Here is a 25209-nt window from a genome sequence, read left to right as displayed (position 1 = left end):
TTTCAAATCTTGATTTTAAGTATGAAATTTCAATTTTGAATTTGAAATTTTAATTTTGAATTTGAAATCTTGATTCTACAATCGCCATTGGCTCCATGTATCCGAAACTCTTGACTACATTCCGTTTGGCATTACGTCACTATCCGAATCGATAGTCTGTATCAGATAAGCTAACAACGATCAGCGCCGCTTTTCGTCATAATTTCAATGCACACAATTAAGAAGACGGATGGCCCTGTTTGATATTCCAGAAATGTATTTGGTGAAGTGTTAAACAACATTTGTATTTGAAGATTTGTATTTGAAGATTTGTTACCGAAGAAATGTAAAGAGACGCGTGTTTTTTAATTTAGTTTTAATAGTAAAAGAAAACCCCTTGAATTATGCTTATACAAATTTTACTTGGCAAATTATTGATTTAGAGAACGAATTTTGATTTTTATGAACTAATGATTATTTTGTGAAACAAATGTCAAAAATGATCAACAATGCACGGATTAGGAATTAAGAATTACGGGCTAAGGATTAAGGATTGAGACGTCTTACTATTGGGCTATTCGGTCTTCCATAATTTTCGGGGTTTGTACAATGGTATTAAGATTTTACGTTTTAAAGGGACAACCTCTGGGTTTTCAAAGATAGTGGACCACAGCCATATACGCCCTTCACGGCATGCAGATGATAAAAACGAAACATCCATTTTAAGTTTCATCAAAATCGGTTGAAAACTACGAGAGTAATAGCATATTCAAGATTTTTGGGCAAGGGCAATAACTCTACTTCTAACGGTCGAAAATAGCTTGATCTTTATGAATATGTCTACACATACCGAATTTCATTTGACTCCATCAAAAAATCTAGTTTTTAGAGCGTTTATAAGCAAATGTTGACGAGCGGACCGACGGACGGACAGGGGTGCCGACAATATACGTCCACATAGAGAGATGTGGGCTTATAATAAAATTGAATTCGGTCAAATGACTTCAGTTGGGGGTGTCTAGCTGGCCTCACCTCATCTACTGCAGACAGTTTCAAGCAAGTTGTCAACAAATAAGTGTCAAATAAGCTTCGGACAATGCCAGGCCTCGATTCCATGAGACATTATCCTGAATTTATTAACTAAATTTTTCAATTCTACATTATTCTTTAAAATAAAATTTCAAAATAAAAATTTCGAATTCGATATGAAAACTTAAATTCAAAAGGAGGATTTCTATCATGAATAATATTTGCCAAATAAAAGACAAAATTTGCTGTTGCTGGCTGAGTCAATCTTGTTCCGGTTTGATCTCAAAAAGTCTTAAAACGAGCGACAAAAAAACAGTTATCTGTGGCTCGAGAATTTTATACATTTTATATTTCGAATTGTGAGTCATTTAAAAATTGACTTAAAAAAAATCAACCATTTATAGAAAAAAATGTATATAGTATAAACTAGATCTAACGTTACCTCTAAATTGAGTTTTTTTTATTGGTGTCAAGGTCAAATATTTTCCAAAATAGAGGACTAAATGTATAACTTCCAATTCTGTGAATCAACTTGATGCTTATCACTTCAAAGCTCAACTGTGGCAATACAACAGATTCATTTATTATACAGAACGTTCTTGATAGTCTAGTGGTTGCAATCAGCCATGGCTGTGCAAATGAATTGATTTTGTTGATAAAAAGTAATCTTTAGTGTGATATTTTACTGATATCTACACTCCGTAAAGCCTGTTGTTTGTTTTACAAGTGAAGTTTGTTAGATGTAGGCATGATAGAGTATGAAAACAAATGGAAATGAAATTAATGGAGTTTTACTTCCTACTCTTCTGTACCTAATTCGGCTAATGAAGACGAAAAAGTGTGGCATATGATCTATACATTTTCTCAAAATGGGAACCTAAATTTACTCACAACATGTAGGCTATTATTATAACAAATCCTATACAGAGTGGTAAATGTGCTAACAACCCAAAATTTAAAGATGGCTTGCCAGGCAAAGTAATATACACCCACTGGCAGCTTTGATTTTGAATAAAAATATTTAGCAGTACAGTAACAATCACCAGTATGAAATATCCAACCTTCAGTCATACACTTCTTTTGAACTCTTAAGGACGATACTGAATAATATTGAGAGTGATTTTTTCTGATTTTCAATAGGGTTCATCCTTGGGTGATAATAAACACTCAAGCCCAGTTTCGTCAAAATCCGTCAAGAATTGTGCCTTCTAGAGTGTTTACGAGCTAAAAATTGAACGCGTTTACAAGAACAAGGGCAATAACTCATACTACATATTTTTTGATCTTTCTGATTTTTCTGATTTTCAATAGGGTTCATCCTTGGGTGATTACGAACACTCACACCAAGATATATTGATGTTGCTGGATGAAAATATACTTCCATTTGTCGGTATAAATTTGATTTTGTTTCATTTCAATGATAGCCCGTGTTTTAATAAAAGAAATGAATTTAGTCAGTGAACGTTTTGGATTTTGGTTTTTACATTTGAAAATAAAGAATTTGCCTAGAATGATAATGTAGTTTATTAATTGATATTGGTTATTGTTTTCAAACTGATTTTGATCTATACCCAAATGAATTGCTTTATTATTAAATTGAATATTAATACCATTTATTACTATTAAATGGCCCCGGAACTCACGAGCATATGGACAATAGATAAAGAGATGTTCTACTGATTCCAGATCTGAAGTACAAACTTCATATAAAGTTGTATTTGAAAATATGAATATTCTTATTTTATTTTAGCATCTATACAAATGTAATATTTTAAAGACTTCTCTTATATCATTCTCTGTTAGATCAATATTTAACTCTTCAAATTGCTCTTAGTGTAATAAAATTGTTTGCTATAACCTTTTATTTCAAATTTGTCGTGATTTGCATGTTGTAAAATCTAAATTGTATATTTTCCTAAATATGTGTTGTAATATATACATCTATAAGGTCGTTTGTTTACACAATGGCGGTGCCAGCCTCAAAAGACTGGGGTACAAATAATTTGACCCATAATTTGTCCTTGTCAACAAATAGTTCATACATGACACCCTTTGATTGGTTAAGAATAAGGCCATTGGAACAATAAAAAAAAAAAAAAATACCCATACCAATGATCACATAAAGTTTCAAATGAACGGAAAACTGGACTCTATTGAGCGCATGAACAAATTTGACATAAAGGTAAAAAACTCAAAAACTGTTAAGTCAAATGCAATATATATATCAAATACATAATTATATATGATTACACCAAATTTTATGCGTTTTTGATGCGTTTTGACTTAGTTAAGGGCAACAATTCATCTGTTCAACCCTTCATCAAGATATCTAAATCTTTAACCTAGTTATGAGATTTTTGCCCCAAAAAATTGCTTTCGGGGCTGCGAGGATGGGCGGCTTGGAATCACCACATTATAATGTGGGCGTAATAAACAAGATGAAAAATCTAAGACTAAAAAATTTTTGTTTTATTTACATTATAGTACATATCACAGTAAATATTTACTTTAAAATCCAGAGCAATTGTTTTATATAAAGGCTATAAGGGGTTTGTGAAGCCACTATCTACAAATTAAATTATTATTACTCTTGATGTCAGTTTCTACATTATTCAGTTGTCCAAAAATTAAAATTAAGTACTATTAAGTCTAGATTTTGTTTTCATGTTTTGAGGTTGGAGTTAGTGGTATTGGAAAAGGAATAAAGACATCAAGCCGGCCATTCTATGCAGTGACACTAAGGTACCTTTTTTATGTTTGCTTTCAGTTCCTCATTCTCGATTCAATATGGATGATACGTTAACAAGGTTTACTGCCAGTATTATTGGTTGTATTCACCTTTCACAATTTGCTTTTCATAAATTGTAGACAAAATCTTTAAGAAATAAATCATGATATCAAAATTTTAAGTCATCTTGAACTGCTGTGTTACAATTATTCAAATGACCATCACTATTTACTCATATGGTTCTTACATGGAAATAATACACTCAAACATAGTTTACAACCATTTTGAATCACAAGCTCAACTCAATGGCTGTGAACTAAGATCGTTTGTGTAATTTCCATGTAAGAACCATAAATAGTTTCATATGGCGATTTACTAACCAAAAAATAGCAAGACATAAATTTATTTCCTTTTCAATTAATGAAAAGAAAAAAGTTGGAATATTTGATAAAAAAACATACACAACATATTGAAAGCAAATAATGGTCTGTAATTGATTCCTGAATATGTCACGTGATTTGCCACAAAAATAAGAATGGAGTGAAAATGTTTTGGCTTTGTTGGCAAAGTCATTTTTAATTTCTAAAGGCCATATATATTGATGATCTTAATAATTATCATTGACAAAACAAGAATGGCATCTATGGATAGAGACACACTTTCTTGATATGGTAATAAAACAACAGCTGTTCATTATAATTCATCTAAGTTTCTAAAGATTACGATTGAGTTAATGTTCTTTGTGATCCGACATGGGACTTTTCCTTTAATGTTTGAGATTCTTTCTTTAATACATTCAGTAATGTGTGGGAACTCTCCAAAATCTGAAAAAAATAAATACAAATAGATGTTCTCAATAGAAAAAAAAATATTTGTGCCATTTTAAAGGGACATTCCGATCATACTGCTTAATTAACAATTAGTACTCTTAATTAACCCTTTTAAAACAAATTCATTTTGATCAAGCATAGCTATAAATAGCATATTTTAGAAATATTTTCAGGTCATTTTAACTTTGAAACAAGAAAAATTCTGGACACACATGGATTTGAAGGCTCAAATTTCGACAGTGAGTTGTGAATGTTAAGTTGTGATCACTATTACTGATTAACTCAGCTATAAAAATCCCATTTCTGAGACTTAAGGTACCATTGGTCAAACAGATGGTGAACCTGTCACTTGAAAATGGGCAACTATAATGAACAGATAAAGAAATGTCGCAAAGCATAGAAAATAGTGAATTGTTTCTTCAAATTTCCATAAAACAATAGATAATTGTAAGAAAACAACCACATTTGGCACAAAGGATTGTTTGAGTGTCTTTCAAGTTATTGATTTGACATATAAACGATTTACAGACCCCACTGGAATCTGCACCCCAATACTTAGGAAAGCTTCACTGAGTTCCGCTGCATTTCTTGTAAGCGGTTGGATCTGGTTTAGTAGTCTTTGGATGTCATCCCACAAGTGTTCTGTTGGGTTTAAGTCCAGGCTGAGTGAGGGCCATGGCATTACTCTGATGTTATGCTATTGGTGGAAGGTGCTGGTGACTATGGCAGTGTGTGGACGGGAGTTGTCTTGCTGGAAGGTGTGGTTTAGGCGTCTTGCAAAATGCAGTACAACATGGGGTTGGACAACCTGGTTTCTGATTGAAACCGATTGCACCCCATACCATAATGCTTAGTCCTCCCCACGGGTCTCTTTCAACCACACCTTGCCACTGACTTTCATCTGAGAACACTGCCAATTTTGTCGTTGGGTGGCCAACGCAAGATGTTGCTGACGATGATGGGGAGTGAACACTGGACCCCTGGATGGACGGTGACAAGACAGGTTCTGGAATGCAAGCCGATTTCGAACGATATCAGCACTAATGGGTTGTTGATGGTTGCCAATGGTCTGACGAGCTGTCTGTGCCACTTTGGTGAATCTGTCATACAGATGTTGTCACAGGATATAGCGATCTTGTCTTGGTGTTGCGACTTAGGGTCAACCACTACATGGACGGTCATCAATGCTGTTGGTGGTGTTGTAACGAATTCAAAGTATTTCAATGGTTCGTAAATGCATTGGCAATGACTTGAACACATTGTCCGGCATTTAATCGTCCCATGGCTTGTTCATGTTGGGAGGTTAGACCTACCATGAGATCTGTCTTCACAGCAACTGAATTTTCAGAAGTCGGCAGTTTGTTTTTATACAGAACTCTGGTACATGTTGCAAGTGCATTTCGAATTTCCTCCGCATAACTTACGACTTGCTCCCACGGACATCGAACAGTTCCCAAAGTTCACAACTCTTAAATCAAATGCAACCGATATTATGAGTTGAATGTCATAAACGGGCCTTTTAAAAGTCTAAAAATCATATTTATAAAGAAAAATAACAATTTTGATTGTGCATGACTTTGTCTAAAATCTGTTCAGTATAGTAAGTCATTTGAACACCTAATTAACTCAGCACTCAGCCATTCTTCACCTGTTTTAGTCATTTGGGTACCGGATAATTCTGAAAATCTTGGGACAAAAATTATTCAAAAATGAATATAATACTAATACACAACTTTTATAATACAAGTACCTTTTTGTATGCACCCTCTGTTTCTGCAATAGTTCTATCAAATTCATTTCTAGTTGCCATCTTTTTAGCTAAACTTTCATTAACTTTTGCTAATTTTTCACTCAAAATTCGAAGATCGTTTTGTAATTTCTGTTTTTCTTCTTCATCTTGAAGAATTTGTTTGTGAAGTTCATCTCTCTTACTACACAATTCTTCAATACCTATAATTAATGAATGAACAAAGCTGACTCATTTAGGCCTACTTATTCTAATTATTCCATCTTTCACAATATTTGCAGATCTATAGCTTTTCGGAATAGTCTAAACCTATTGGACTAAAATTTAAAAAAAGATTTTTTTTTTTACATTGTCTAGATGTTTCTCAGATATTAAATAGTTAAAGTGTGTTTGTTTCATTTCGCTTTATAGATTCCTTGCTTTGATTTTTCTCTTAGTAACATATTTGAAATTTCAACCATCTGGTTGGTGATAATAAAGTTTCCATGGAAAACAACATTCAACATTGACAACGGTAACAAATAACAAGAATCAGATTTGTAGGTCTTGAGAATTCTTATCACTGGCATCATCCATAATAATCAATCAATTATAATCTTACATTTAACAAGTTCATTATTGTAGGTCTGCAGCGCTGCTCCCTGTTGAGACATTTTAAAGGCCTATGTCAATTGAATTTGACAATATCACTTCAATATTTATTTTCAAAAACTTGTCCAAACACTTCTATGTGAACTACGTCACCAAAACTCGCGTTGTTGTGTAGTGTCGCCAGATTATTTGTAAGAGAAAATTATATATTTCTGTTCAGTTAAATAAAATTCTTAATTTCGATGTTACAGTTTGTCTCATGTATAATAGATTTTGACATTTTATTTATGTTTTAAAATTATTGTTCATTAAACAAAGGAAAAAATCTTTTTAATGCCATGAATATTGTCTCCCCTTCTTCAGCTCTTCTTTCTTCACAGAAAAAGGCAAAAATAGCTATTACCGGAAGTTTTCAATTTTACTGAATCACGCTTTAAGATCGAAATTAAGGAATTTTCTCTGAAATTGACGAATTAACCATGTCGTCTGCCCCTAAAGATGTCGGTGCTTATTTAAGCGAACAACAGAGAAAAAGTACAGGTGATTTAGCTACAGAATGGGGTAAAATTGAGGAACTCTATAACAAAAAACTTTGGCACCAACTTACTCTTCATCTTTTGACTTTTGTCAAAAACCCTGCATTTTCCAAAGGTGACGGGCTTGTCAAGATGTATGAAAACTTCATCTCAGACTTTGAACATAGAATTAACCAGAAAGCTTTGATGCAGATTGGTGTTGTTGTGGTCAAGCAAATTCCTGATGTCAAATCTTCTCTAGAATTCTTGGAAAAGTTGAAAGAAAAATTGAAAGGAAATCAAGAGGCTGTTATTCTTCTGAACACAACTGTAGGAAGTATTAAACTAAAAAATCGTAATTTTGATGGAACCAAGACTATCGTTGAAGAATGCTCTGCTATGTTGGATAACATGGATGGTGTCACTTCAGTTCATAGCACATTTTATGAGCTGTCGAGCAACTATTACAAGTTGGTGGGAAACCATGCAGAATACTACAAAAATGCCCTACGGTTCCTTGGCTGTACAGAACTTGCTGAAATTCCAAGTGGTGAACAAGTTGAAAGAGCATACAACCTAGGTTTGGCAGCAATATTGGGGGAAGGAGTTTATAATTTTGGTGAACTACTGGCTCATCCAATTTTAGAAAGTCTGAAGCCAACTGATAAATCTTGGATTGTAGATCTATTGTATGCGTTCAATTCTGGCAACATTGCAAAGTTTGATGAATTGAAAAAGCATTGGCAGGGTCAACCTGATCTGGCTGCTAATGAGATACCGATGCGTCAAAAAATTTCTCTGTTATGTTTGATGGAAATGACATTCAGAAGACCTGCAACTGACCGACAACTGACCTTCACTGATATTTCCAGTAGTGCCCGAATTCCTGGTCCTGAAGTTGAACTGTTAGTAATGAAAGCTCTCAGCTTAGGTTTAGTGAAAGGATCTATTGATGAAGTTGACCAAAAGGTTCATATGTCCTGGGTACAGCCTCGTGTTCTTGATACAGAACAAATCTCTACCATGCAGTCAAAATTAGATCAATGGTGCGAAGATGTTAAACAAATGGAAAGACTTGTTGAAGTTCGTGCTCATGACATTCTAACATAATTAGTGATTTCACTTTAAAGGGGCTAAATCATGACACAGTGACTTATAATAATGAGCTGAAAGTCTTGCAGAACCAACAGTGAAAATATTTGTCATTGTAATTATATTTTTACATTTTTAATCTTCATGTACTAAGCAAGTTAAAAAAAATTCAGTTTTCTATCTTATTGCAATTTTTCATTTGGTTTTACAGAAAGGTTTATTCAGAATAGGATACGCCCTATTTATTAAGAATTAAGATGGTCAAGGGTGTCTTTTTAATATCCTACCTCCTACCTCAACAAATGATCAAACTTCAGTGAATATAGTTCTCATTGTGATGATTACCTGATATCTGAATCAGTCCAAATTAGTGAGACAAATAACAGTACTTAGACTTTTTTGATCCAAGGTTACAGATTGATTGGGCTCTTGATCAATTGGGTTGTATAGAGTGCTATACCTGAGTCTAATTTCAAAAGCCCCTAAGTGACTTGTATTCTAGAAGTATATTTGTAGGATTTTAGCCCCTTTAAAGAAATCACTTTGAGATATTGATCATTTAAATTGTTTATCATCTGTTAATATTATGTTATTTGATTTTGTCATGTGTGTAAGAAATTCATATAAATTGTAGACCATAATTGTTTTGTTTTTTGATAGTGAAGATGTTGATGGTTCATGGGATATAGCTTTACAACTGATTGACCTAGATTTTAGTTACAGTATCAAAGATTTTGAAAGTAATACTACTTCTCAAAATGGACATACATGTAAAGTATAAAGTTTAGTTAGCCTGACCAGGAGCCATGACTAAATAATAAAATCTCTATATAAGAGATTAAACTAAGTAATTATCCAAAAATGCTTCTAAGTTTGTTTCAAAATAATTAAGTTTTATAGATTACTACTTAGTTTTACAGATTTATTGGATTATAGACTGCTGTATAGTTTTGCCACCAGGTGAACAACTGATGAACAAAAACTCGTTTTTGAAAATTTCATTTTTTTTGGTCATCCTAGGAGGTAGTATATCTTTAAATACCACTTCATCCCAGTCTAATTAATTTTTTTTCTAATATAGCCACTTCAGTTAGGGTCTAATTTTTCAAATCTCAAATAGATACAGAAAAATAGGACATACAACTCTTTTTTATTTCTTTATTACTTCCAGTACCGGTAGTTCATTTCATTTGAGATTTGGAAAGAAATGGCTCCTAAATGGTTATTCTTTTTCAGTCCTATAGTAAATGTATACTACACTATATTTGGGCAATTGATAAAGTTACCTTTACAGTAAATAAGCTGAAACTGGGAAAATTGGCATACAGCTGAGCAGGTTTGGATTCTCTTTATAACGCATCTGAGTTGGGCAATCTTCTGTACTAGATATTTCAAGCAATGAGGCTTAGTTCAGTTGCTTAGTGAATGAAATCCTCTATGTATAGGGGGCCGGATAAGGTATGATGGATCTAAGGACAAAAACAAAATATATCATGGAGTTATCCCCCTTTTAATAATAGCATTTTTGGTTTAAAGTACATGTAATTGACTAAGTGGAAAATCAACATTCATAATTAAAAAAACAAAACAATTGTGAACATAAAATAACATTTAAATACAAAGTTGCTGTTGACCTCCTGATCAGGATATAAAGGGCCAACTGTTTAAAAATGTAACAAATCCACATGAATGGAGGTGCAAGAATTTCAAATTGTATACAATGATAAATATAATATAAATTCTGTTGAATAAGCAGCATGTATAGGAGCACAGTAACGAAAATCTTAGAATGCACCCACTCAAAATAAGCCTGTAGAATGGGCATAATCTAGGGCATAAGAAATGCAGCTTATATTTCAAGTGGAATGCAGTAAATCAATAAACACATCAAAAGAGTATCCGTAAGGCCTACATTCATCAAACAATACAGCATTTTGAAAATATATTTTTTAAAGTTGCGCATTAGATCTTACCGGACGCTTTGGGCCAATACCAACTTAAGTTATATTAAATCAAGTAACAGCACCAAATCAATCTATAGACATCACCATTGCTTTACAATCGACACAGTTCAAATAGATGAGTGGTGGCCGTGGACTTAAGCATTCGTAAATGGAAGCCTGGAAGTGCGGCCTCAATATACGCTCAAACTTCGCGTGGTCATATACAATTCTTGTAAAAAAAATTTATTTACACGTTAAATATATTGTGAAAAAAAACCACCATTTTCATGTAATTTCTTTCATCATGACTCTACCTAGAGCGAACCGTAAGTAGTCTGTTACAGAATATATATAAATAATTATATCGTATCCAAGAAAACGACTTTGTTAAAATATCACTTGAAAAGACAAATTTACCAGCAGCTGAAAGTAGCAGACTGATTTCCAGATTTGAATCTTTAAATTTCATGCCTCCATTGATCATTTTCTATGATAGCATCTCCGTTTTGTCTCTGAAAATCGTCGAGCTCATCTCTGGATTCAAAGATCAAAGATTTAAATGGACTGCCAGGAATTTCTTGTCCGGACCAGTAAATTGAGATGGTGTATTTGCCTGGCTCTGTTGGATCATAATGACACAAAATAGTTCTATCATTCTTCCCTTCTCTCAACATCTCCGCTTTAAAAGCAGCTGAAATAAAATGGGAACTAGCTTACAGTCTCTGTATTTCTACCGCGTGCTTCTTTATTCTCTGTATTCTAGATGATGTGCATACCCTGTACAACCCCCATCCCTGACAAATCGTAAATGAAACTCTGTCCCACAGACTTCATTGTCTCTTAACATAGCTCGAATTTTACCATTGGCTCGCCCAAAACTTTTCGTGAAAAAAAAAGAATAGTAGATGAATGAGGGATTCAAATAGAATAAGACCCCAACTAGAAAAAAAGCTGTTCAATAGTAAAGCAATCTGATTCGTCCTTGGTATACCTTTAGGTCCTTTTATTCTAACAGCTAACTTTCCAGCACCGGCACCGTGGGTTTCCACCAGAAATCTACTTTGATAATTATAAATTAAACCATTTTCTATACCAGGACCAAACGCTTTCACTTTACTGGCATCAGGAGGCTCACCAACTCTAATGACAAATGGACTCCCTATAATGCAAATAATCTGAATGTTAAGATTGAAGTCACAGTTTGGCATAAACAGAAAAGGACTAAAATGAATATTGTTTTCATTTAGGCGTCAATGTGTGTTTTTGCCTCTGCGCCTCCAGTTATCACTGACATCCACGTTTCAATTCGTCAAAGACAGTAAAAAAATGATTCCCTATCAAACCCTAAAATATTTAACACTAAGAATATTTTAAATCGGAATGCTCGTAGGCTAGTAACCACTCAGCTATAATTCTATATATAGATTGCAATATTCTTACCTGGGATATCTGTACCATCAAATGTTACAATAAGTAGGTATTTACCAGGCTCAGGTGGTCGGACCCAAATTTTGAACCTACCATTTTCTTCGTCTTTTACGTCACATTGGGCACTGTGGTGTTGACTTCTGCAGTTGGCCGTAACCTCCCCTGGAAATAAATTCTAATAGTTATCAAGACTTTTTGTATAGATTAATGGTCGAGGGACGTTCAATAACTTATTAGGTTAGGACCATCAGGACCGCCCTTCAGGTCCTTTGTGAAGTTATTGAACGCCTTTCGATCATTTTCCTACTTAAAATACAGTCGATCATAATGGTGGCGTTTTGGGCGGTAAATTTGGGGCCATGGTGTACCTTTCGGCCATAAAAAAGAAAACTTTATTATTTTTCCACTTCGAAAATCGCGTTAGATGTATTCTCCAGCTTCCTACATTTTCCAGGGGAAGGTCCATCTAACCGTTCGGTTGCACCCCCCCCCCCTCCCCCTCCCCCTCCCCCCCTCACAATTACAGACGGATGGAGGACTGTACAGTAGCAATTACACAATGATTGCATCTTGTCCTACATCAAGTTCCAGATATAGTAAAATATTAGGTACCTGCCCCTGCATCTTGAGCGTCAACAATAAACATCATTTCTTCACCAGCAATACCACCTTGTAAACCGTCACCATAAAGGTTTACTTTCGCTGCTGCCCCTTTATCTCCTATAGATACCTTCATTGGACAGTTATGTATCAGTTTATTCGACCAGTAGACATACAGTAAGTACCCACCTGCATCCAACAGAAATAAATACATGTCTGCTTTTAAAACTTAAACATTTTTTTAAACTAACCTCACCTAAGTGGAGTGATCACAGCTCACCGTCGAAATTTGAGCCTTCAAACCCATGTGTGTGTCCAGAATTATTTACGCTTGAAAGTTAAAAAGACGACTCGTCTTTTCTTGAGACTGTCATAAATAGTATAAATAGTCTATCTATTTAATACACGTGTATTTGTGTATTTGTTAAACATTCAGTCCATCGATGTATTGTGTATTTTCTAAAAAGGTTTCTTTTCAACCACCCTCTTCTCTAAAAAGTGAGATACGAAACATACCTGTATTATGCGATAAGTAAGAACATCTATATCTATTGTATTTAATATCATCTATATTTACATTAATGTCATTTTTAACACCCTTTAATTCTACTCGACATGTTCCTGAAATATGTCCATAAATTGTTTTATCTTACTATCTGACCCAACACCTAGTTGCAGTCTAAACAACCTTCAACTGCGTCAATGTCGGGCAACACGGTGCACAATTATTGGTAAGTTTTATTAGCCAACAGCACATCTCTCAATCTCTGGTAATTTTGTAAAATAAAAAAATTCATATGATTTTATATTTTTGGTTGAGCTACGAAAGCCCCAATAGTTCGATCGAAACAGACAATCATTACTATATTTTAGAACGGTTTAAAGTTATAAGTATTCTTAGTTACGCTGTATCACGCTTCCTAGCAATTGAGTTCTCATCTTCAAAATGTCAAGATAATACATAACTTATACCTTGACAACAGTATTAATCTTTCTTGTATCATGGAAGATTGTCAATCAATTGATTTGACTGGATTGTACGCTAGCATATACAGCCAATCAGAGGTCTAGGCAGAAAGTCTGTGAACACGAAGCCACAAATTTTACAGCTCTTTCTGTCGAGGGCTCAAATCGATGTATTAGCCAGCGTATAATTCAATCAAATCTCTGTATTTCGTGACATAAGTGAGACGGCTATTGCAGTCAAGCTTTTGGGTGAAGTTCGTGTAGCTTGACATTGTGAAGAGTTTATTTACCTGGACCAGCCAGTCTTCCATCTACTGTGAACTGTGCCGTGACGTCCTTTCTGGCTCGTTCACAGCCTTCACCAGAAACACACACTTTAGAAGCATCGACAGGTAATACAGGACCATCACAGTATCCCCGTATTGGAGAACAAGCTAATGGTACATCACTCCAATACAGATGTATATAATGGCCGCCTGAAGAGGAGAAAGACAAAGTTCAAGTACTCGGGAACCTATAAACAGTATATAATGTTATTGCAAACAGTTGACATTGAATTGCACAAACTAATAGTTCCAACTCTCGTTGACTACAGATATTTGGAGAAAGATGTACAAGTTTAACTTCAGTTACTGGCTTACCCTTTTGTTCAGCTTGGAAGTTGACAGTAGCTATAGAGGTATCTTGGCTAACTTTAGCTGATTTCTTACCAGTAGGACCCAATATTTCTGATTTGATCCGACCTGCATTGAAAATAATAACTCAAAGAATAAATCTTGCAGCATTAACACAAATTGACAGTACAATGACTGAACAGTCCATACAAAACACTTCCTGAAGGATTTCTGATGTAAATAAAATATCTATGACGGTAGGGTAGGCACGGTCGAATATAGTTCTTTCGTTCTTATTCCACTGAACTCGATAATGGTTGACAGCAATAAATTGTGCTTACATGAGTTCTGAAGTTTAGGCTGGTTTAATGGGACAGATTCGGAATTTCCTGGGGTTGATTTGGGTCTTGAATATTTGGAGTACTAAATTCCTTCAAAAATACCTCAAACTTTCTATACACGCCTTTTCTATATATGGCAGTCTCAAGATAAGACGAGTCGTCATTTTAACTTAGAAAACTATTTATAACTTGTGGTGTTTCAACTTAATCATACCACCATTTGTGACTTAATAGCACGTCTAATTATAACTTGTGGTAATTCCAGTATACTGTCATTTGTGACTATAGTACGTCTAATTATAACTTGTGGTGACTCCCGTATACTATCATTTGTGACTATAGTACGTCTAATTATAACTTGTGGTGACTCCAGTATACTATCTTTGTGACTATAGTACGTCTAATTATAACTTGTGGTGACTCCAGTATACTATCATTTGTGACTATAGTACGTCTAATTATAATTTGTGGTGACTCCAGTATACTGTCATTTGTGACTATAGTACGTCTAATTATAACTTGTGGTGACTCCAGTATACTATCATTTGTGACTATAGTACGTCTAATTATAATTTGTGGTGACTCCAGTATACTGTCATTTGTGACTATAGTACGTCTAATTATAACTTGTGGTAATTCCAGTATACTGTCATTTGTGACTTAACAGCACGTACTTGTGGTAATTTCATTTAATCATACCGCCATTTGTGATTTGATAGCACGTCTATTATATATTTTTGGTTTATACATGAGATAGTCTTAGTCAGTGATGTTGGCTTAATGATTCTTACCAGGTCCAGCATTAGAGACATCTAGCTTTAAAACAGTGTCTTTCTTAAAATCTAAAACCATAAAACCATTTTCATCTCTTAATTGTGATAAATCTGTGAGTAACACTACAGAGGAGTGGTCTGTAACCTGAACACTAAAAGGACTGCCTGAAATCAAAGGTACTCTTTGGGATTATATAAACATATAAGCACTTTGAATTTGGTACTAGTAATTTGATTGAATATGCATTAGGTAAGTAAAAAATTGACTTAATTTGGCGTGATTGTAGGGTAGGCACGGTCGGACAGTTCACAATATTCTTTCATTTAGATTATTAAAAAAATAAATCATTATGCTCCAACTAATAAAATTTCGTTGATTAATTTATTCAAATGAAATTATTAAAAAAAACAAAAACAATAACAGACCTTTTACCGGTAAACCACCAAAGGTAATAGTAATGTTGTATTCACCATGTGTTACGGGTGTATATTCATATTCATAATAACCTTCATATAGTTCTCTTTTACCAACATCTATATTTCTATTGTTAACTGAAAGATGCAAATTTGTAGTTCGTCTCCAAAGTTCTTAAGCAATAGGTGCAGGTGCTGAGCAGGGCAACAAATTTTCCCCTTTACACGGGCAATTCAGTCACGCCATTGCTCTAAAGTTCTAGATGAAACAATACATTTTGGCGCCAGTTTGTAAGATTCTGGAAGTGACTTGCTTCGGTGAGGATTTAATTTATTTCAGACAAATTTCAAATACTCCGTGCACTGGAATACGCTGTTTGAAGATCTAGATTTGTAATTGTTGTATGGAACAGGGGGACAATTGGATAAGCATGATAAACCTGCGATGACCTATTAATGTGATGTGGAATATGTTCCTTAGCCGTTTGCCAGTATTAAATTTACGAAGAACAATAGCAGTATATGGTAAAGTACAATTATTACAGGGTTTTCAACCTGGGGGTAATTTTGATCTTTTTGTGGGGACGCTTTGCATAAAAATATTTTTAGAAATCTTAAAACTGCAGAATGAAAAAACGTCTTGTTGATTGTTGATTTTTATTCAGTCAAGAAAAAAATTGCAAAGAAAACCTGAGAGAAAATCACACAATAGTAAGGAACTATAATTATATTATAAGAAAAATGTTGAAATCCCCCGATCAATTAGAATAGAATATCAATTCCGTGTTATTCCTGATACGTATGTAAACTGTGACACCATGCCAAAATGACCATCAATAAGCCACTATTCGACTTCCATAAATTGTTTGCCAAAGAGACAATCAGGGGAGGTCTCATTGTTGTCATCTTTTACTGAAGATTGCCGGCTCGTAATCGATACTCCAAATTTGAAATCGAAAAAAATTAATATTTACCTGTTATCGCAACTATAATGTTTCCTTTCAATTTCTTTGTATTCACGGTAAAGGTTGCTTTCTCGCCTTTCGCAGCTCTATATAGACCATCACCAGAGGCAACAATTTGGCTGCTGTCATTTATTTCTACGTACAGTGGACTTCCTGTAAAACATCAAAATATAAATCTATTTTACCAAATGAACTTTATCTGGGATCAACAAACATTTTTAGTTCTTTCGCGATATTTGTTGACCAACTTAAACATACAAGGAACAGCTTTCTTGAGGAGCGGCCCAAAACCATCTCACGCCGGGGCATCATGACCAGTTTCCAGGATATCCACCATGTTATCATTATATTGGATGATTCGCGTTAAAGGGATTGTAATAAGGTTTTTTAGGTTTTTTATGTGTATTGCGGACACTGAAATTATCAATTTATAATGTTCCAATTTTCAATCAGTTGTCTGTGGTTCCTGCAATTTTAATAAAACTATTAAGTGTTTGATCGTAAAATGTGCTTTATCACATGAGATCCTTCGTCTTCGCCTTTGAGCCGCCATCAAACATTTAGTTTGAAAAACCTCCTTACAATCTCTTTAAATATTTGGGCGATCCGTTTCTCTTATGAAAACAGATATGCATCATTATAATTGCATAATAACAGATATGCACGGCGGGAGGTATAATTTGCAATATGAAACCAGTATATTAAACCACTTAAGGTCACCAGAAAAAGAATGTTCATAAATGACAAACCTTTTATGGGTTCACCACAAATTTCTCCAACTATTTTATATCTTCCCATCTTTAATGGTCTAAAGGTCAGTTGCGTTCGATGATTAACTGTGTTACAGTCAAAGTCACTGATAGGTTGATTGTTGCTGTCATATAACTGTAGATCTACCTCGTAGTTCGTAGTTTCAGTGCTATCTGCATAAAATTTACCCGTTTCTCCCACTAACAAATGATCTGGCCCAGTTAACGAACATGAATTTGGATTAAAAACGTCAAATTTAACATCTTTATTGGTATTGTGACCATCGACATATGTTCTTACTGTCCATTGCCCTAAATCATAACAAAAAATTCGCATGAGCGATATGGCAAAGAATAACAAACAAAAACGCAACCACAAACGCACAACACAATAACATCATTATATAAAATATCATTAGCAATGTGGAATGAAATGCTGGGTTCACAAACAGGTAACAAAGTGGCATCAAATGTTCTTGAAGGGTAAACATGTCCAGACCGGGTAACGACCTACAGATTTAAGATCTCGGGTGAGCTACATGCGGTGTGAACCTACCTGAAATACGGGGTCTGATTGAACCTGTTATTATATTATCAGTCCTAATAATAGGTACATCTTCTGTTTTACCAACAGGATTAGTTGATATCATAGTTACAACAGAATTTCCTGCTTTAGATACATCAACCTGCAATAGGAACAGAATATAGGGACACTCGCAAATCTATCAATAAACCAGACAAATAAAATCCGTTCAAGAAAGACAGTTCCGTTAATCTCGTCCAAAATCGGTAGTAAAGGTTGTATAGAATTGTTTCGTAAAGAGTAAGCATGGACTGCCAACTATAATGGTCAAAATATATGTAATTAGTTTTACATACTACTTTGTACTTGGAAAGTAAAGTCAGTCAAAATAATTGGTTTTACATCCTACTTTGTACTTGAAAACAGTCCAAAGTTCTACATGTAACATTGCAGCCTGATGAAAATACAATCCAGCCACTGTATTCTCGAAACTATCTTGGCGCTGGGATGTCCTAGGGCATTAACCTTAAAAACTGTTTCTGGGATATCCTAGCGCTAACGTCGTTTTGAGAATATGTGGCCAGGCTTAAGGAATGCCCCTTGCCAGTCAAATAGAAGCAAAACGTGTCCCTTTATATCAGAAACTCCCTTTTTCACGAGTAATTCCACTAAGAAAAGGTCTCCTATTCAAAAGCATGTTACCCGTGAAACCTCGAATTTAGTCAAATTAATTTCATGTAAGAAATGTCCCAAACAATATGTAGGAGATCTAAGGAATAATTTACGCACTCATCAGCCGATCTTAAATTAACCCCTATTGAGCGTATAACTGCAAGTGGATGAAACTACGAAATTCCGCCAAGCTAGGGAAGCCCATTGGATTGAGACGCCAAATACAGCAAGACCGATAGGATTGAATATCCATCATAATGTAGGTATAGCACCCTTTGTCGTCTCGTTTAATATCATTAGCAATCCAGCAAGTAAGATAGTTCATGTCCATTATGAAACTCTACAAGAGTAATTCTCCCGTGTCTATAAACAAAAGATGATTGTTGTATACCAGAACTTAAATGACAACCTTGTTCCTAGCAAAATAACAATATAACTTCTCGCTCATTGGACGGATTATATTTTTTGTAATTTCGAATCAGAACAGCGGAAAATCCCCAGCATTTCCTGATCGTTAATTCCATTTCCTAATGAAGTATTTGTTCCATCCAAGGCATGTACATTTGGGAGAATCAAATCTTCCCTACACCAAAATCTACATGGAAACTATTCATTAGTGAATTTTAGATTCAGGAAATAATTCTATATTTGAATAAAGCTCACTATCTAATAATCAAATTATCAAATTAGCACGTTTTCAATCTATAGACCTTACTTTTTGTATTATTATGAAAACTGAGAAATTTCCTTAAATTCAGGAAATAGTAACTTATCATGTATGCTTGAATTAAAAAAAAAAACCAAGTGGTTGCTAAGCAAGACACACTCACTTTTCTGATACATTTTCAGAATAAAAAGGACAGTCACCAATTTGTGTCAAATCATACCAAAAATCTAATTTAACAAAGATATTGTTGATGAACACACAAAATTTCATAAAATTCTGACATAAACTATCACCTCTATCGCCTATCGCGTTTGACTAAGTCAAGGGCAATAACTCATATTCCGTTTATCGAAAAATCATCAAATTCACTCTTGACTAAGATCTCATCATTATAAATGATCACACAAAATTTCACTTAAATCGGATGAAAACTGTAGTTTCTATTGTGTTCACAAGCAAAATTATAATGTGGTCGTATAAAAAACATCAAAAAAATGATTGGATGTTGATTTTTCTAGAATGGTACTGAATTAACTTGGTTCAACTTGAAGCAAGCAAATGTGAAATTTGTTTTTTAATTGACGAGTTGAAAACAATGTATATTAATGTAAATGTAAAAGGGTTTTTGTATTTAAATGGATCATCGTCATCAAATCAAAATTATATTACAATATTGTTTCGATATCTCCATTGATATCGACGTACAATAATAACAAAACGAAATGGTAATCTAAGTTCAATTTGATTGTGTATGACCAAGTAGTTTACCTTGACTTGCCATTGTCCGTCAAGTTTGGAATAAAGACCAGAGCTGGCTATTGAAATACTGGATAAATCTAGCTCTACCATAAAATCTTGTGGACTTCTTGGCACTTCTTGATCATTATAATATACGTGAATCTGAAATGATCAATCAGAGAACAAAATCTAATTCTGAACATTGAAGCTATCATGCTCTAACTATGCTAAAAGTAATGATGAACAAAAATACTAAGACTGCCTGTCCGCCATATTTGATACTATCAAACGCCATATTTGTTGAAATAGTTGTGATGTCAGTTGTCATGTGAGATACGCCCATCAATCAGTTGATATTCAGACCTGGAACTATCAACATCGTAGTGAAACCAACCAACCTTGAATATAGCCAACCTTGACTTTGATATCTATACAAACAATATAAAGGTAAAACGAAAATTTCACGATAGTAAACAAAATGAGGATTATTTTTGAAATACATTATAATAGATGATTGCTAGATTGGGCATACTTTTATAAATCATATTCTTGCTCCTGAAAATCTACCAATTGCCTTTCATGATATATTGAGACATTAGACTTTACAAAAGGCCCAGCACACATTTTGTAAATATACACGTTTCTTTTCTTTACTTGGAAAAATGCTGAAATTAATGACTTCTACCTCTCTCTCCTTGAATGTACTGACCAAAATATAATCCAATTTCATCATATACATCATAAAAATACTTCAAACACTGGATGCATTTTGAGTAATAAGAAGAGTGTTAATTAGTTCAAATTTTTTTATTAGAATAACTTTGTGAAAAATGAGAGTTACTTCCCATATACACCCAACAGACTACAAAGAGAGTAAGTAATTGTTCAACATAACTAGTGATTTGTATACAATAATTTCTAATCTGTAGGTCAAATTATAGCGATAATTCTAAAAAACATATAGCCTTTATAATGAGAGTGGGTATCCTGTAAGGAAAATGCGAACGTGGACACATTTCATACCATTTTCCAAGTTGTCATTCGATACCATTGGTATAATAACACTGAAGGAAAACTAAGATAAGAATGTCTTCATTTTTATTGTTTTGAAAGACAAGGTTGGCTAGTTTCAAGGTTAGTTGGATTCACTATGAGTTTTGATTATCGATGTTGGTAGTCCAAGGCCAAGATATCAACCGATTAATGGGCGTGTCTCTTCTGGCTTTTATATTGGGTGGGTGGCGGTCATATTTCTTCAACAAAAATGGCGACTCGTAGTAGCAAATATGGCGGACTAGTAGTAGCAAATATGGCAGACCAAGGGGTCTTACTTAAAAAAAAAATTCATTTTAGTGTAATTAGAGCATGATAGCTTTAATAGTTGAAATTGAGGTCAATGAGCAGAGAAGACCAATTTTGAATTAGAAAATTTCATTCCGTCAGACTGTAAGCCCTACCGTGTGTTTGCCTGATTCCTTAGGTGTAAAGATGTATTCTCCTTTATTTCCTTTCCATGCTGGATTACAAATAACATTTCTTGAACTACTTTTTACTTCTACTTTTACATTCGACCTTTCTACCAAATCATTGGGTATTTCTACTGTGAATACTTGCTATAAAAAAAACACAGTCATGTCAGAGTACTAACATATATTATTTCAGTAAATCGCTAAAAGCTGAAAATTAAACCCCGAATCTCATCAACACAATTTCAATCTCTGGGAGGAAAGGAATATTTTGAAATACAGTGAACAATGATGATATACCAAGTCTCTATAACCTGCGAATAGAGGTGAGTAAAGTTCTTGATACTAAGCAATTCTTGCAATTCGCTGAAATCATACCGCCAAGAAAGCAGTCTGTGGTATTTGCCCCAAAATATTTGTCAAAAGGCACAAAATCAATTTTATTTTTCACAAAATTTCTTGTGAAGAACGCATTCAAATGTTCAGTTGGGGGCTCTTGACTATGCGTAGAGCTGTCATGTTTTGAATCGCCACCTCTCCCCAACCCATATAATCAGTCTGACCTCACACTATTTGTTCCCACAGTCTCGGGAGCCTGGCGCCGCCGCTAATAAGGCATTGTAACTGATGTTTATTTTTTTCGTTCCAGTCTCCAGTATGTAACATGGCATATAACAAGCAGGTGGCATAAGGTGTTTATAATATACACCTACCACTTTTCCCTGATAAACCTTTTTGAAATCGGCCTTTAAAGTAATATTTTCCACTTCAACTCTGGGCTCAGCCGGTTTGAAATTTTGAAATTTGCTAAGATATGCCATGATTGTCAGATGGTCCACACTAGGGTCGGCCATTTCTTCTGGTGTCAGTATAGGATCTATTCCAAGTCTTTTAGCTTCTTCCATTCCTGAAATACGTTGTTGAAAATCTCAAAGAGTACCTACATTGATATTTCATAGTAGACGTCATAGAGTAAGGACTATATCCCTTCCCCTTGTTCACACTAACTCACCCACCACATATACCTTGATTTTCAAAGACAACATAATGCTTGTAAACTGATACAGGCCTGAAGCTTTGAATAAGCACAACTTTCATTCGAAGCTTAAGAACAGGGCCCTAAATTCCTTTGGAGCTGACTGGAGACACATTTGCTGCAACAACCCTGCCATGTAAAATTTACTAACCCATCTTACAGTTTGCTATATAATCATTTCGATCTATATCTGGCCAATTTGGTATGTTACCACCAATAGATTGAACAATACCACACAGATAGTACCCATCATTCCAATCAGTCTAAAAATAGAAGTCAGTGTCTGAAGCAATCCAAGTTTGTTTTTAATAAAATAAATAAAATAAAATAAGTATTCAAATATGAATTGAAATGAATGAAGTTTTACGTCCTACTTTTCTGCACAATGTGGGCTAATGATGACGGGCAACGTCGTACAGGGTGCAATGAGAGAAATTGTGTTAGGTCAGCGGCGATAGGAATGTTTTTCGATTTCCAACCGTCGAGTGATCTTTAATGTGCACAGCACACGGGGTCTCGGTTTATTGTCCCATCCGAACGAGTAGACACTTTTTTCCATTCCAACCCCTCTTACATGCGTGACTGACAGGGGGAAAACCTGTTTAAAAAATCCGAAGAAATTATCTCGACCTATGTCGGGATTGAACCCTGGACCTTCAGGATATCGAGCAAGCCTCTTACTTACTGAGCCAACGTACCGCGGCTCCCGACAAAGTATTGAAAGGCACTATCACTTTAATAGATGGCTCAAATACGACATTATTTCACTTTTTATTTTGAATTTAAAAATCTAATTTTCACCTATAGGTTGAAAATTAAGTGATAATTCCGGTATTTTTTTATTAAAAACTTTAAATCTCGACTAGTGAAGTAGGCCTATGGTGATATTTCCTGTTATTTTTTTTATTAACATAAGTGAAGATTAGGTGAAAATTCGTGGAATTTTTAAAACTTTAATTTCAACCTAGGTGAAATTATTTTCATATTATTTGATATATTTATAATGACACTCTGTAGAGTCTTGTCTCGTCAGAGTCAAACGAAGAAAACAATCTCGACGAGAAAAAAAATCGGCGACAAATAATATACTGGTTTAATGCTCCAAATCAAGCCGGAAACGTAATAATCTTGTCGTGTCGGCGACAAAAATCGGCAACAAAATCTGTTCGTGTGCCCGCAGCATAAATATAGAAGATGAAGACTTACTGAAAGATTACTGACGGTGGTAGTTTTTAATTGACGACAAACCCAGTTTAATGTTGAATAGTAACCAGGTGAGTCTCGTTTTATGAAGTACGACAAGTAAGTCATGGCTGACATCTCATCCAAAGCAGCACTGGCAAAATCCTCAGGACTGATCATCATTGGTATATTCAGCTGATCTTTAGCAGTTGTCATCGCTGTTCGACAATTTTCAACTCTTTTAAATAAAAAGAAAGATTACCAGGCAAGTTAACTGCACCCACTTCGGTGGCTTTGTTTGATCCACTTGTTTCCATGATCTTGGCCTACTTTTTTCACTTTTTTCGAATGAAAGAAAGAGTCGATGACATACCTGTTTTTGCGGAGAAGATTTCTCCAATTTGGCGATAATCCTGGTCTACACATATCTAAAAGAGCACTGAAAGAGCACAAAGAAAAAATTGTTACATATTTACTGATTTAAACTAAAGTGAACGAATCGAATAATCATTCCCATTCAGCTGATAAAGCTTAATATTAGCTTCTCGTGGTAATTTTAGAATGGTATCTGTAGATATAAATTTCCCAAAAGACGATTGGATCGTTCCTTTAAAATGTGTTAGGTAAAACATCTTTCAAATTGCGTTGGTATAACTTAGAAATTAGTTTTGACAATTATAATTCAAGTCGTTCTATTCAGCTTTGATTTTAAAAGGGAATTTTGGCTTCACAATCATCAGTGAAAAATATTCAGTCATACATTTTTGGGTGATTATGAATAATAACACTACGTTTTGTCAAAATCCAGTAAGAGTTGTGCCTTCCAGAGATTTCACGTGGGCGTATAAAAAAAACTCTATTCTGATTTAGTTGTCCATTTGTCAGCCAACTCGTCTATACTTACTGTAAAGCTATACCGTCCGACCAATCTGTAGAGAAGTTAGCAATGTTAAAATCTGGAAGTATTGAATGGAACCAAGCTAACATTAACTTTTTGGGTGGTACCTTTGTTTTACTGGAACTTATCTGGTATCGTAGTATGAGATGCCATAATAATCCCAGAATCAACTTCAGGTTTCCGTTTACTACATCTTCATTTCCTGAAAGGCATTGAAATCTATTGAGTATTACTTTTACTTGGCTCTACAAGAAGGCAACATCGGATTGCGACCTTTTGCGATTTTACGATTTTAAGCCATATTTAACATTTTTCCGTCGCCGTAGCAGCGAGTACATGGTGTTTCGAAGTAAAAACCCACTCATCCACATCATAAACTAATATATATATGTATGGACAAAAAGGTATATGCGAGAAACATATTGCTGGTATATATTTTGCATTTTTCAGTCCCGAAAATGTGCAGCTAAACGGGAATCCATAATAATTATGAGCCTTGCCTAAGCTTGGCGAATTTCAACGAAACAAATATTGAAATATAAAACATATTTCCCTCACAGATATATATGTATGTATTTCGGTGGGTATTTAATATTTATTGGCATGCCAATGATGGTTTTCAATAGTTCACCTCTTTCGTTTGAGAACCAAAGTTGAATTAAAGTATGGTATATTATAAACGACAGAATATCAAGGCACTGCATGTTATAACGGAAGAGGCAG

The 25209-nt window shown here is 34.5% G+C and overlaps 3 protein-coding genes across 3 annotated transcripts; 1 reads left to right on the top strand and 2 right to left on the bottom strand.

The window, feature by feature from the left end:
* Positions 1-3457: 3457 nt before the first annotated feature.
* LOTGIDRAFT_214610 (hypothetical protein) lies at positions 3458-7044 on the bottom strand. Its single transcript, XM_009054898.1, has 3 exons — positions 6915-7044; positions 6317-6516; positions 3458-4560 (listed from the first exon to the last, which is right to left on the bottom strand). The coding sequence occupies exons 1-3, from the start codon at positions 6964-6966 to the stop codon at positions 4456-4458; spliced, it is 357 nt and encodes a 118-aa protein (XP_009053146.1). The 5' UTR covers positions 6967-7044; the 3' UTR covers positions 3458-4455.
* A 288-nt stretch (positions 7045-7332) lies between these two features.
* On the top strand, positions 7333-9150 carry LOTGIDRAFT_214609 (hypothetical protein). Its single transcript, XM_009054897.1, has one exon. The coding sequence runs from the start codon at positions 7384-7386 to the stop codon at positions 8527-8529; it is 1146 nt and encodes a 381-aa protein (XP_009053145.1). The 5' UTR covers positions 7333-7383; the 3' UTR covers positions 8530-9150.
* A 1762-nt stretch (positions 9151-10912) lies between these two features.
* Positions 10913-25190, bottom strand: LOTGIDRAFT_160005 (hypothetical protein; the record flags this gene model as incomplete). Its single annotated transcript, XM_009054896.1, has 20 exons — positions 10913-11145; positions 11446-11613; positions 11895-12044; positions 12495-12671; positions 12999-13103; positions 13739-13924; positions 14159-14191; positions 15195-15341; positions 15603-15728; positions 16565-16708; positions 17305-17616; positions 17861-17990; positions 19935-20066; positions 21362-21517; positions 22084-22277; positions 22558-22669; positions 23613-23826; positions 23962-24027; positions 24493-24688; positions 25118-25190. The coding sequence occupies 20 exons, from the start codon at positions 25188-25190 to the stop codon at positions 10913-10915; spliced, it is 3054 nt and encodes a 1017-aa protein (XP_009053144.1).
* Positions 25191-25209: the final 19 nt, after the last annotated feature.

The sequence above is a fragment of the Lottia gigantea genome (assembly GCF_000327385.1).
Source record: "Lottia gigantea unplaced genomic scaffold LOTGIsca_23, whole genome shotgun sequence".
NCBI lineage: Eukaryota > Metazoa > Mollusca > Gastropoda > Lottiidae > Lottia > Lottia gigantea.
Note: the sequence above shows the minus strand (reverse complement) of the source record. Positions and strands in the feature narration are given on the sequence as shown.